At 33.8% G+C, this 14479-nt stretch overlaps 1 protein-coding gene across 6 annotated transcripts in view; it reads right to left on the reverse strand.

Annotated features, from left to right (window-relative positions):
• Window positions 1–14479, reverse strand: part of NF1 (neurofibromin 1) — a 251530-nt gene that overhangs the window by 177868 nt on the left and 59183 nt on the right. For 5 of the 6 annotated variants that reach the window (XM_059996363.1, XM_059996364.1, XM_059996365.1 and 2 more), the window contains exons 4-8: window positions 11554–11744; window positions 6764–6870; window positions 2403–2470; window positions 2083–2158; window positions 1179–1336 (exon numbers count right to left, since the gene is read on the reverse strand). In XM_059996363.1, the coding sequence (XP_059852346.1) occupies window positions 1179–1336; window positions 2083–2158; window positions 2403–2470; window positions 6764–6870; window positions 11554–11744 (600 nt within the window). Of the gene's footprint in view, window positions 1–1178; window positions 1337–2082; window positions 2159–2402; window positions 2471–6763; window positions 6871–8003; window positions 8117–11553; window positions 11745–14479 lie in introns of those variants that run through there. The other variant, XM_059996366.1, reaches the window with a different exon arrangement.

The raw sequence follows: 14479 nt of genomic DNA on the forward strand, positions 1-14479 counted from the left end.
ACAAACAAAAAAAATGGTCATAAGAACCTAGGGGCAAGACGGGAATAAAGACGCAGACCTACTAGAGAATGGACTTGAGGATATGGGGAGGGGGAAGGGTAAGCTGGCACAAAGTGAGAGAGTGGCATGGACATATATACACTACCAAATGTAAAATAGATAGCTAGTGGGAAGCAGCCACATAGCACAGGGAAATCAGCTCGGTGCTTTGTGACCGCCTAGAGGGGTGGGATAGGGAGGGTGGGAGGGAGGGAGACGCAAAAGGGAAGAGATGTGGAGATACATGTATATGTATAACTGATTCACTTTGTTATAAAGCAGAAACTAACACACCACTGTAAAGCAATTATACTCCAATAAAGATGTTACAAAACAAACAAACAAACAAAAAACTACGCTTAGGGACTTCCCTGGTGGTGCAGTGGCTAAGAATCCACCTGACAATGCAGGGGACACAGGTCGAGCCCTGGTCCGGGAAGATCCCACATGCCACGGAGCAACTAAGCCCATGCACCGCAACTATTGAGCCTGTGCTCTAGAGCCCACGAGCCACAACTACTGAGGCTGCGTGCCGCAACTACTGAAGCCCGTGCACCTAGAGCCCATGTTCCGCAACAAGAGAAGCCATCGCAATGAGAAGCCCACACACCGTAACGAAGAGTAGCCCCTGCTCACCGCAACTAGAGCAAGCCCACGTGCAGGAACGAAGACCCAACGCAGCCAAATAAATAAATTAAATAAATAAATAAATTTATGAAAAACTATGTTTAATACTGTCCTTTCTGGTAAAAGAATGCAACTACAGGATTAATCAATGACTGTTATCACTGATATCATATTTTTCCTCCAACTAAATCTACGTCCAAGTATGTCTCTGCTAAGGACAGGAAACAAAAAAACCTACAATGATGCAACTAGAAATGGTCACCTGAAATATCATGCTTACAGAACGCTAAGCTTAAAGTAATATACACCTTGAGTAAAATAAATTGCTTCATGGGAATTCCCTGGCGGTCCAGTGGTTAGGACTCAGTGCTTTCACTGCCGGGCCTGGATTCGACCCCGGTTGGGGAACTAAGATCCTGCAGGCCGCACAGTGTGGCCAAATTTTAAAAAAAACAAAAAAACAAAAACTGCTTCACATCTGGACATGATGGAAACAACTTTGCCCTCCTCACCTTATTCATGTTGTTTTCATCAACCACATCCTTGGATATATCCTGGATTATTTCTGGACACAAGATAAGGAGAATGATTTGTAGTGGCCAAACTGCTGCTTTACGTTTGGTGCTTTCAGCAAAACCATCCACTAGGTCAAAGAGTTTTTCTGCACACTCTATGTGAAAAATATAAATATTAAATGATATAATTAGATGAGAAGAAAATCTCTGGCATTAAATTAAAAGCTGGTGCTATCCAAAAACCCAAAGGCCACATTTTTAAAAGATAAACTTGGAAGTTCATTTAACTCAGCAAATTCATTCAATTCAAGCAAAGTTATATGGTCTATGTATTAGAAGAGGTTATATTGTCTATGTATTAGAACAGCTATCTTGATCCATCCTAGCAAAGTCCAAATTTTAGAATAGCCAGACTTGTATTTAGTCTCAATGTGCAGGGCCTTATGCAAAGTGTGATGTATCCAAGAAACGAAGACTGAATAGCTTCTCAAAGGGAATTACCAAAGCTCTCCAGGAGTCTATTCTCCTTCTTGCAGTTGTGTCTTGAGAATTCCAAGTGGGGATATTCCTACTTTACACACATCTCTCTAAATACAAACTAAAGCCTCAGAGCACACACAGAAAAAAGGTGCTTCTCTACACCAAAGAGCCATCAGTATCCAATCTACAACTCTAATTAAAGATCAAAGCTTCATTTCAAACTTCCTTATCCACTTGCTCAAAGGAAAAAGGTTGAGGCTAATTTAGAATATAAGAAAAAAATAATATTCCCTATTTGACACAAGTTGAAAAGATTAAAAGCACCATAATCACAAAATAACTTGGAAAATGATAGGTTTTTACCTCATAAGTAAGAGTTTAAAAGACAAAAACAAACAAAAAAAACCAATCTTATCCTTACCAGCCATATCAGTCTGTGGAATCTGGTATAACTTTGTAAATTCATCTGGATAATTTTCTACCCAGTTCCAAAATGCCTACAAATAACAAAACATATGTTTTTATGTCATATTTTCTTAATATAGTAAATAAGATAACATATGCCTCCAATCATATCACAAAATTCTAATTTCCTTCGGAAGAATATTGCAATGCAGTCTTCCTAAAAATTAATGTGAAATTATCACTCAAGTCACAACTCCTTGATTCAAAATACTGAAGACAGCAACACTTATAACCAAAAATTAACAAAACTTTAATATCAAAGAGGTTATTACTTACTTTTTCCAGGCTATTTATAACCGCTAATTGTGCAACTTTCTTTAGGGCTTTAAATTTAAATGCTGTTTCTGGAGAAAAAAAAAAAAAGTTTTACAATTAACTCTAGTTTAATTAGTTAACACAAATACAACTCAGAGCTACTGGTAAAAATAACTTTCCTTTTATATACAAACTGTTGTTCCAGTATTATTTATAAGCAATGTAAAGGTAAAGATAATTAGTATAAGCCAAAACCTCACCGGTTATGTCCACTAAAGACCAAACTGAACCTTGAACTTCAAAGGTTGTTGTGAATTTTTCCCTTTGTTTTGTTTCTAATAATAACTACATTTTTAAAAACTGGATAAAATACACGGTCATTGTAGAAAATTCAAAAAATACACAGCAATCTAAGGGAAATTTAAAACATTATCTATGATTCTACCATTCAGAGACAATCACAGTTAACAGTTCGGTGAATTTTCTCCCTTCCCTTTTCCTATGCATGTATAAGACAAATACATTTACCATAACTGAACAAAACCTGTTCATATCAAACCTTTCACATCATATCCCCAACTTTTTCCATATCATTAAAAATTTCTCATACATATATTTGATGGCTCTATATACAATAATAACTATTACTTGAACAATTACAACATGCCAGGTATTTTCAATCTAATATATTTAATTCTTTCAAAATGTTAATGCTTTCAGGTATTACAGATGAGCCAACTGTGTTTCTGAGGTTACAGATCTAATAAATGATTGAATTGGGCTTCAAAGCCATAGTCTTTTCAGTAATACGCTTTGATGTCTTTCAGAATATTTAAGTCACTGGTTATTTAAATATTTTCCAATTGTTGCATATTATTTCCAATACTGCACTATTATAAGTAACATTAATACTTTTATATCCAAGTCTTTTCCACATTCCGATTATTTCTTTAAGGCACATAAATACCTAGAAAAAGAGCTGTCCAAAGAGATGAATATTTTTAAGGCTCTTGATAAATATTGCCAACCTGATTTTCGGAAGGGTTGGGCCAAAGGCCACTCCCACCAAGCAGCATACGAAAGTGCCCTTATCACATCCTTGCCATCATTAAATGTGTTCATTTCTTTTATTCTGCTAATTTGATTGTTCAAAGCAGTAGAATGCATTTTTAAAATAAGACTAAACACTTCTCCATATAAATATATTAGATATTTTAATTTCCTTTTCTGTAAATGTATTGTCCACATTTATAAAAAGATTTATATCTGGAAAAGATGACCCTTCTATAAACTATATTACTGGTAACAGTCTCTTGGCAGAGAACTCCCCATATGGACTTTTAATGAAGGGATGCAGGTACTTAATACAATTACATAAATATCTTTATAAGATAGAGGTGAGTCTACAAGTTATAAAATTGTCTAAATAATCCTTTAAAAGTCACTTTTTTTCCTGGACTTGGAAATGAGCAGCTTGCTCTCCAAGTCAGTTTTAAAACATACCCTTCCAACCTTCTTTGCTCTTGCTCTCCTCTGACTTCCAAACAAAAGCATTACACTTTACAGTGCTCTTGAGTCTTTTTGCCTTCCTATGTTCATCAACTTTACCTATGTTCAACACTTTAAATGTGTTATACACAGTAGTCTATTCTCAATTCCAATGTATAAATATTTTATTACTCCAGCTCTACAAGTTTCTGACTGGATACCCTACCAATACCTCAAACTCAATAGATCTAAAACTGAATTTATCATTTTCCTGGCCACCTTCTTCTCTGCTTTAACCAGCTTGCTCTGTAACACTTGGTGATACTTCCCTTTAACATCACACACCTAAATTAATCACCAAAAGCTATGCAATGTATTCTACTTCCTAAATACCATATCTAATTGGTCCCCACCCTACCCCATTCCATCCAGACCTCCACTATCATTTCTACCTCACGTTACTATACAACCAAGTCCCAGAAGTTCATTTAACTTTCTATCAAATCATCCTGCAAATTTCAAGCAAAGTGGCATATCTAAAATAAAATACTGATCAAGGTAATTTCCACCCAAAAGCCTCTGCATCACTTCCCATGGCCACTAAAATAAAGCCTAATAACCTAATAACAGTTAGGTACTTCGGTTCTAGAGACACACAGATGTGACCCTGCCACTCAATAGCTGTATGACCTTGTAAGTGTTACTTAAGCCTCAGTTTCCTCATCAATATAGGGGATGATAATAATAATATCTGTTTCACAGGGTTACTGTGAGTATTGATGAGAAAAAGCACGTGAAGAGCACAGCGTGACATCTGGCATATACTGAAAATGCAACAAATGTTACTATGTTTTTATTAATATGATCTGACCTACTCTTGTACCTCTCTATATCTTGCTCTTTTCCTCTTAACATCTCCCACCCCCAAACCCATAGATACTTAATCTCTCACTTTATGCTCACTCTATTTAGCTTTGCCACACTGCTTTGCAAATAATCTGATAATATATTTGTCTCATAAACCAGGCCATGAGCTCCAAAGGGAGAGATTCAATACTTTATTAATCTTTGTAAGCCCGGCACTTAGCATGGTTCCTTACATACAGTTTCCCAACAAAAGCTGCTGAATCGAATTTAAAACACATCACTACTTTTACTATTCCATATTACAGGAAGTTTCCATTCCTTTCACCATTATTATTATCATGTAGAACCATCTTTTGCTGGTCTATCTAATATTAGCTTTATATTTCACATTTATCAGTATAAACTCTAAATTTATGATCATAAGGAAGCTGCATTCAATGGGGATAATTTACCACAATAAAAAGAAAGTAATTTATCCACACACTTAGTTTCTCTCATTTGTGCATGGAGAACCATCTCAATTAATTATTATGGATTAAACATTTCTAAGAAAACTGATCTTTTAAACAAACAAACAAAATCCACAGGCACCCTGGACTAGATTTCCCAAATGTCACTGAACAGTTATGAAAAAAAAAAATCACAAAACCCCACTTACATTTCTTAAATATTATACAAAGATTAAATCTCTAAATATTACCATTCACTTCCTTAACTTTTCAATGTTTAATGATAAATATTAAAATCTTGAAATTTCAACTGACTTGAGTGGTAGTTTATTATAATCTAAAATAATTGCTGCCCACTTGTCCGTATCTTGACATAATAGCTAAAATGATCCATTTTTCCTTTATTAAAGTTACTAAAAAGTGATTTAACTGTTGCTTGGTTTTATAATGGTAATGATCTAAAATCACAAATTCTGAACAAGGTAATATAGCTGGAACACAGCCTTATAGTATTCATCTATATAGGTACAGCCTTTTTACATCTCTGGTGAATAGTTGTTGAGTTTAAAGCAAATGTTAAGAAAACTAAACATGGTATTTTGAAAACTACACACTGTAGAACTGTTGAGGGTTTCAAAGTTAGTATAACTAAATTTCCTTTTAGGTCAGACATTAAAAAACATTATTGACAATTCTTATATCAATATACAAAGTAAAATAAAAATGAGTGTGAATCATATACTATAAGGTTCCACATTTAAATTAGCCAGGATCCAATATTACATAAAATTAAAATACAATTTTTGTGAAATGAATTTAGGTATTTATACTCAGTTTATTAATAATACTCAACGATATTTGATTTATATTAACACATTTCTGCTTACCACAAAAATTCTCTCAATTCCTTCTGATAGTTTATTTCAATCAACATAATCATAGAAAGCACTTTCCAAAGCTTTACAAACACACATTTTATGCATTATAACATTCCCATGTGTGACTACTACTGACATGTTCTACAAGGAAGCAAAACTAAGCACTGAAAGAGTGAAAGACTTTGTAATGCTATAAAGTCAGTCAGTAAGTCCATAACAGAATTGAAAACAGAATGTCAGAAATGAGATTCCCGACTCAATTTCTCCTCTCATCGTAAGACCACAATCTTCTGGTTCCATCTGCAATGAAACTTTTATATCCTGCTAAGCTATCTGCTTTTAGCACTACCAATAGCTAAACAAATAACTTCTATAACCTACTCGCTACCCTCAAGAGGTGAAATTCTAGAAAAATTAAATAACAGCATCCTCACATTCTCTTTATTAAAAGCAAAAATTGTAGTTGAACAAAACTTTCCATTGCCAAGACTTAAGATACTAATTTTTGCTAACGTATTGTTTTCAAAGGTTCAAAAATTACTGAACCATAAAGTATTACTGTCCATTTCTCAAGGACATTTGCACTATAAAATCCACTTTGATGTTCTAGCTCAACGCAATTAGTATAATTAGTACATTCAACATACTGGTTTTTCACCCACAGTGATTAATTTCAGATATATCATACATTTAAACTTACCCTTCAGGAGTCGTTTTAATTTTGCACAATCCACATTGATATACTGTAACAATTCTATATCATGAACATCAACATTGTCTTCTGAACAAACAGTCAATTCCTGTAACCTGAAAAGTAAACACCAAAAATAATTTATCAACTGAAGTCTTAGGATAGTCTGAAATTCTGAATTCAACAGACTCTTCTCACCCTAATGATGAGTTTATAAGAGAAAATACACATATAAAAATAAGAGAATAAATTTTTTATGAAAATCTAAAGGAACATAACTAATTCAGGGGCTGTGACAAAAGAAACCGTGATAATCCAGTAAACTTCACAATGTACATCAAATCACCATGTTGTAAAATATACAGAATTTAATATACAGAATTTTTATTTAAAAAAAATCACAGCAAGCTGATAACTGCTGAAGCACAGTAAGAGATGGTATTTGAAATACTTTCTCTCTGCTATGTGTATTTTAAAATTTTTTCTATAATATAAAATTCAAATTTCAAATTATAAGTTAAGAAAAGATAAATTTTATTAACCTCTATTCACATCAACTAGACTTCAGAAACATGAATGACATTTTATCTACATTCACAGGATACATTTACTTTGTATTAAAAAAAATGAGTAAGCCTTTATTCACTGCGCTTTTCAGTCTGTACGTGTGCTTACGTGATTATTTAATTAGTGTCCCTCTCTCACAGAACTTAAGCTTGTAATGACAAAAATCTTTCTAAACTCCAAATTTCCCTCTTATTAAATATGAAGTTACCAAAAATGTAGAAAAATTTAGCACTTAACAAAAATATAGATGTTTAAACTGCTAAGAAATTCACTTAAGCTTAATAAATAAAAGAGGTTAAAGTTTTCTTCTTTTTTTTTCACTAACAACCACAGAGGTCAGCTTTTCAAAGTTGGTACTGCTAATCTATTGTGTGTGCTTCCTAATGAAGCTTGCTTATTTCAATTAATAGATATCAAAAATGTAAGCAACAGAATGAAATTACTAATTTTCATAAATGCAGAGAGAGATGTGTGAAAAAGCACAAATAGTACATGACCTTATTCAAAATATTAGCTCAAAGTATAACCATTTCAGTATAATTTAAAATTGACATTAATCATCACACTAAACCTTCAGTTGCTAAAAATGAAATCAATGCTATTTCTTCCTTCTCAAATTCCTCTTTCACTCACTTTAGCCCATAGATGTATAGCTAACATTAAAATTATTCTAAGCACTTACACTAATGTTCTTCTTATCATCAGGGTGAGAAAAGCTTAGCAGTTCACACTGGGAATGAGAAGGTCCTCAAAACTGATTTACATGCTACAAATTCCACAGCTGCTGCAAAGAGCCTAAAAATATGGAATATGACTCCTTAAGAAACACAACTTAATAAATCAGCAACACCAACTTTTGAAAAGCTAACTCTTGTGGTTGTTTGTGAGTGGCTGTGGTTGTTTTATAGTCCAGTTTTTACCACAAGGAAGGAACATTCTGTGAATTTATAAGGCAGAGAAATCAAATAAAGGGTATTCTTGGCAAAAGAAATGAAGTGGAAAACCTATCACTAAAACATCTAGAAAAACTAGGTAAACTGAACAACAACAAAAAGATATTTTAAATGTACAGAAATAAAGCAAAACAAACACTAAGTACCCACCCAAGTCCAGAAATGGAAAGGAAACTGAAAACCAGAGATGGTTTTGAAGGCATGATCTAGCCCACAAAAGAAGGGTGAGAGTCAGATTTTTTGTCTCTCCTTAACCTAGGGGCCTGGGGCTAAAAACATCCACACGGGACTGGATACAAAGTCCTGTACCCTCATAATGCAGAGAGTAGAACCAGGGGCCTGCATAAAACATGGCTAGAAAGAGCTACGCACTTCCTTAAAAGAAGAAAGAGACACTGAAAGAGAGACAGAGACATAGAGAAAAGAGAGGGAGGGGGGAAAATCTACCAGCACAAGAAGTCTGTCTGCTCTGCCTAAGCTTTGGGTAGGGGAAAAAATCACCCAGGGCTGTCTGTCACCTTACAAGGGTTTGAGGCCCACATCTGTACTACCCATACAATCTGGGGCTGAGAAATTAACAAAAATATAGGTCCAGAACTGGGCACTTGGCAAAAGCAAATGCAAAACCATCACTAGGATACTCCCACAGTCCCAGGCTACAAGAGATTCCTAAAGAAAATACAGACTGCACTAAAGATAAATTTGCAATCAAAGGTTTACAAAACAGAGAAAAAATTCACTGTGAATGACAGTTGGCACACACAAACAAATGAGATTATTTAACAATCTTAAAGAGAATATATAATAAGTATGTTTTAAATAATTAGACATATAAGAAGAAATTTTAAACTACTAAAAACAATAAGAAACCATTTTTAAAAAACAGCAGATTTGTAAAAGAATCAAACAGAACTTTCAAAGTCATTGAGTCTTCTGCTTCTGGTATATGTCAAATTAGGTATTTTTCAGGACCCTCCAACTACAAAACAATTAGATCCAGTGCATTGTATAATAATTCTGTGGAGAAAGCAGCTAATGCTCTACATAAAAGAGTACTATGAGCCACAGAACATGGTACACTTCAGCAGAATAAAAAAGTTATCTTATGATCTATAACTCATATTATTCCCTTAAAGAAAAGCAAAGGACAGAAATATCAAAGGCTAATGTTAATCCTAAAAGAGAAACATCCATAGACAGGTAGAATGGTCAAGCACAACAAATTTTCATGATACTGATTCATCTAGTACATACGAAGTATAAAATCAATCTTCAGAAAGAACTGCCATTCCAGTTCCTTGCATATTTTGTCACCTAATGCTACGACAGCAGTGTCACAGGATAACCCCATCTCAATTAAACCATCATAATGGTCTTTTAAGTAAGTGACCCTCTAATAAGATCAGCTCCTATTTCTGGCATCAACTAAATGAAACAGCAAGTGTAGTTGTCTGAAACATGAATTTCATAGATCCCATTTCTGAGCAGTCTGTCCCCTGAAAGCTAAAGAAACTGGCTTATTCTGGAGACATTTAACTTCTACTCTGCAAACAGTGAACTAGATTCAGGAAATACCCAAAAGTTGTCTAGTTTTACACGTGCCAATGCTGCAAAATAAAACCTTTGGTGACCAGAAGATTTTTAGAGTTTTCAGAGGTGGCACATTTGCTGTGTTTTATTAAAGCAATTCATGTTTGGATAGACTAAAAAACATTTTACCCTTTTGATCATTTTCTACCTTCAATGTAAGATTATTTCAAACAGTAAGACTGGTCTAGTAGTCACCTAAACAAAGAAAGGGTTTGGTTTGGTTTTTTATCATTTTAATGCATCCTATTACCTAGGTGTTTGCTACCTTGCTGCTTCAACCAGTGTACTATTTACTCAGAATATGAGATGTTAACACTCAAGAGAGTTCATGAAGACATTGTTCTATTGTATAGCCATTACCCTACATTAGCAGTCATATTATAACATTAGATAAAATTTTAATTTTCTTTGCACCACAATTCTGATGAGAGGTTGGAAGAATACTGTTGCCCAGCATCACCATCAAAGAAATGCCATTTTTTATTAAAAAGACTGTGGGATTTTGAAGTTAGCCAATTCCGCCTAAAAACCACAGCACAAATTCTCAAACTATGATGTATGTTCTCATTCACATCTGTTGGAAAACAACATAAGAATGAACTAAGCTAATGGACGTCCACTCCTCACACAACACAGACAAACCAAAGATGCAGGTGCCATTAAGCATTCTGCGTTAGTCTTTGATCCACTGAATCACTAGGTGATTTATGTTATACTTCCTACTTGGTCTTAATTAGGGACCCATTTGACTCTACTTGCATGAGAAAGGCAAATCATCTGCATGAAATTAAGATCCAGAGTTACCTGCTACCACCAGCTACAGTTCTATACCCATTTCTCCATCTCTAGCATTATCACAATGAATGATCACATGATGATTTCTAAGCATCAATAAAAGCTTAAATTATACTTATCATACAATTTTAAAGCACAGCAGTGGATATTATAAAAAGGATTTCATCAAAATACAGCTAACATAGCAGTACCAGGAAGCAGCCAGGCACAATAAAACAGACAGACTCTGAAGCCAGCCCGACTTCGAAGTTTGGGGTCCTCTGTTACTTGGCACAGCACCTTGTTAACTTCTTTAGTATTAGTTTGCTTACCTATAAAATGGGGTGTCACCTACATTTCAGGGATACTGTGAAGATCAAACAGCATAGCACATGCTGTAAATGCTCAACAAATGGGAGATTTCACAGTTCATACACTTAAAATACAGTTCACTTTCTAGAATTACTCATTTCCTTGTGCTTCCACATTGCTGGTTTGGTTTTTTTGTTTTGCTTTGTTTTTTGATAACTTAGGAGCTTGTGATAAGGATCAGAGCGTTAAGATCATTAGAATTCTGACTACTCACCAATTATTCTGATTGACTAATTTCATTACAAGGAATAATACGTTAAAAAGCCAAACCCAAAATTTATATCAATAGTATTTAAAAAAAAAAAAAAAGCCCAGTCATGGGTGACATTTTTTTCCTAAAATTTAGACTTTCAAGTTTATCATAGTACTCACATTTAAGTGTACCCACCAATAACACAACATTACAAAATAAAAATTTCAAAGAAATCAATGTATAAAATTTCAACAGAAGCCCAGGTTAAACTCATTTCTGTCAACTTTTTACTTTTACGTAGACGAATTTTATATTACTTACAACATTCCTATGTAAATTTACACACTAACCTGGTAGAAATTCGACTAAAGACTGCATTGAAGTTGTTGCAGCTGAGAGAAAATAAAACCCCAGAGGCAGAATTCCGAAGTTCAGCTGCATGTTGGTTTCCCTCACGACAAGTGTGAAGAAAATGGCAGATTTCTGGCAGCAACTGTTTGACCAGCATCGTTTCATCTAACCTCATTGTGTCCTTTGGTTGCTAAAATAGAAATAATCACATAATTCTAAAACTTTCTTAAACTTACGTGTAAATATTTTCTATTATGGAAAATTTCAAACATACATAAGAGATGAAACAGAATAACGAACACCCATATACTCATCACCTAGATTCCACAATTGTTAATATTTCATCATGTTTGCTTTATCTATCTACAATTAGTTTAATAAAGAGGGTGGTTCCATCTTTCACTTCTTAATCACAAGAAAAGTCCAGGTACCCCCATCCATCCTCCTCAGCACCCCAATTTCTGCTTGTTCCCCTGTTCATCAAATCCCTACATAAGCCCTTCCCTTCCTGGGAATCCCTAGCTTATTGTGAGTCCTAAATATACTTTACGCATATTCACTGGTGAGTGCACTGTGTCATCTGTCTCAACATCCAAATTAATTCCTGGGTGAGCAATCACATCTACCTTTGGGCAGACTGACCAAAACAGATAGATATTACTTATTACAAATAATTTTGTTTTGGTTTAACCATTTCAAAGTAAATTACAAACATCATTACTTCACTACTAACTTACTTCGGCATCTCTAAAATATAAGAAAATTCTCCAATATAACTTCAATGCAATCATCACACCAAGGAGAAAAAAAAAATTCCCTTAGATCAGCTAATACCCAAACCATATCCAAATTTCCCCAACTGCCCCGTAAACGTCTTTCATAGCTGTTCTTGTTTTATTCAACCAGGATCCAAAAAAGGTTCACAGATTGCAGCATGATTGTAACATTCCTTTAGTCTCTTTATCCTAAAACTATTTTCCCCTCACACACCATATAGATCATTTTTATTTTCCATAACACTGACTTTTTTTAAGAAAATAGACCAGTTGCCTTACAAAATGTTGTATATTATTGATCTGATTATGTCTTAGTGGTGAAACTTGTTCTTCTAGTTGTTATATTTTCTGTTAAGCTGGAATCTAAATATAACAGTCTGATTAGATTTAAGTTAAACACTAGGTAGAATTCACTACAGTTTGTATTACATCACATCAGAAGTACATAATGCCAGGTGGTCTCTCTGTTAATGACACCAAGTTTGACAACTTTGGTGTTAACACTGAGGTTTCTACTTTGTAAAATAAATCTCTACAATTAACAAAACAGCCAATGGATAAGCTACCCTTAGGTGAAAATAGACTGTTCCACATCAGTATTTTGCCTAACGGCTTTAGTATCCTTATATGAAGGACAATTTTGATAATATCAAGCATAATGACAAAGAACAAATTTTTGTAAGTGTGCTATGATCAAATCTGTAATTGCATTCCAAAAGCTTTCAGATGCAAATACACTGAAATATTTGGACAGTAAATAAACAGATATCACAAAAACCTGCAAAATTTGAGTTACAATGCTCTTTCTTATTTATAGGCTAACCAGACAATACAGGTGTTGAAACCAACTCCAATTAATATACAAATAAAAATTATAGAAGTGTTCAATCTTTTGAATAATGGTCATATATACAGGATCAAAAATACTTAAGATTCCTCAAATTCTACAAAATTTTACTCATAAAATTTTGGTTTTAATCATGATATTGATAAGTATTTGTTCACTTTCATTTAGCTAGTTCAACTACTAATATGATAAATATGTACTATAGGGCCCAGTTCTTAAACTGTCTCAACTTACTTTGATCTAAAAAGGAAAACCAATAACCAACAAGGACCTACTGTAAAAAAAAAAATTTTTAATAAAAAATAAAATAAATAAATAAGTAAAAAGGAAAATCAGGACACAACCATAAAGTCATTGAAGGCCATCCAGAAAAACACAGCTGTTCAATAATATGAATAGTATTATTTTTAATTATAAATTTAATTTAAAAATTTATACATTTTCAATAGAGCAGAGCAAGCTAATATATATTTTATGTATTATAAAAGCTGTACCATGCCCACTTAGTAGGGATTCAATTAAGCTATCTCCAAAGAGTATCAAATTAAACAGGGGTCAATGATATCAGTGATCATTATCCAAAATACCTTTACCACTACCTCTCAATTATAAATGTTAATGGAGAAAAGATGTAGAACTGAAGAGGCAATAAACCAGCCTACCCCCATTCAAACATGGGTGTCACTGATATACTGGCATCTACAATCAAAGTAATAAGACCACTACAAAGAATTGATTCAAGAGAAGTTGAAAAACTGTCCACCTTCAAAATTCCATCATCCTATTTAACAGCTTTTTTGCTCTTTCACTCTATTTTACAAATGAACAGCCCATCACAAATTAATACATAGCACAAAGCTAAAACAGAACTAGCTTGTCCTCAATTTAAGAAGAAAACTTATAAGCACTGTCGCACAATTTTGGAATGTGGACGAGGGTCAATAAAAGAATTTAAAATATTATGCTTAGGTTTTGTGGCCTATAGTCTTAAATATTATACTTCTCTTCCCTAAGAATATATCATTGTGTGAATGTAATTATTTTTACCAATTCCCTACCCTACCCCTTTTCCAACTCCCTACGCTACTCCTTCTTTAAACACTTTGTTCTCTCTGTTCTCAATTGATCAGTCCTCATATGTCAAAGTCCCTTCCCATCTAGTTTTACTATAAAGAACAATTATAACATATGTGGAAGAGAGAAGCAATTCTGAATAAAAGCAAAAGATGGGTCAAAGGAAGAGAGATTATAATCTCAGAAGAAATAAGTTAACCCCAATACATATTGAATAGACAGATCTTT

This window comes from Delphinus delphis, chromosome 19 (genome assembly GCF_949987515.2).
Source record: "Delphinus delphis chromosome 19, mDelDel1.2, whole genome shotgun sequence".
Taxonomy (NCBI): Eukaryota; Metazoa; Chordata; class Mammalia; order Artiodactyla; family Delphinidae; genus Delphinus; species Delphinus delphis.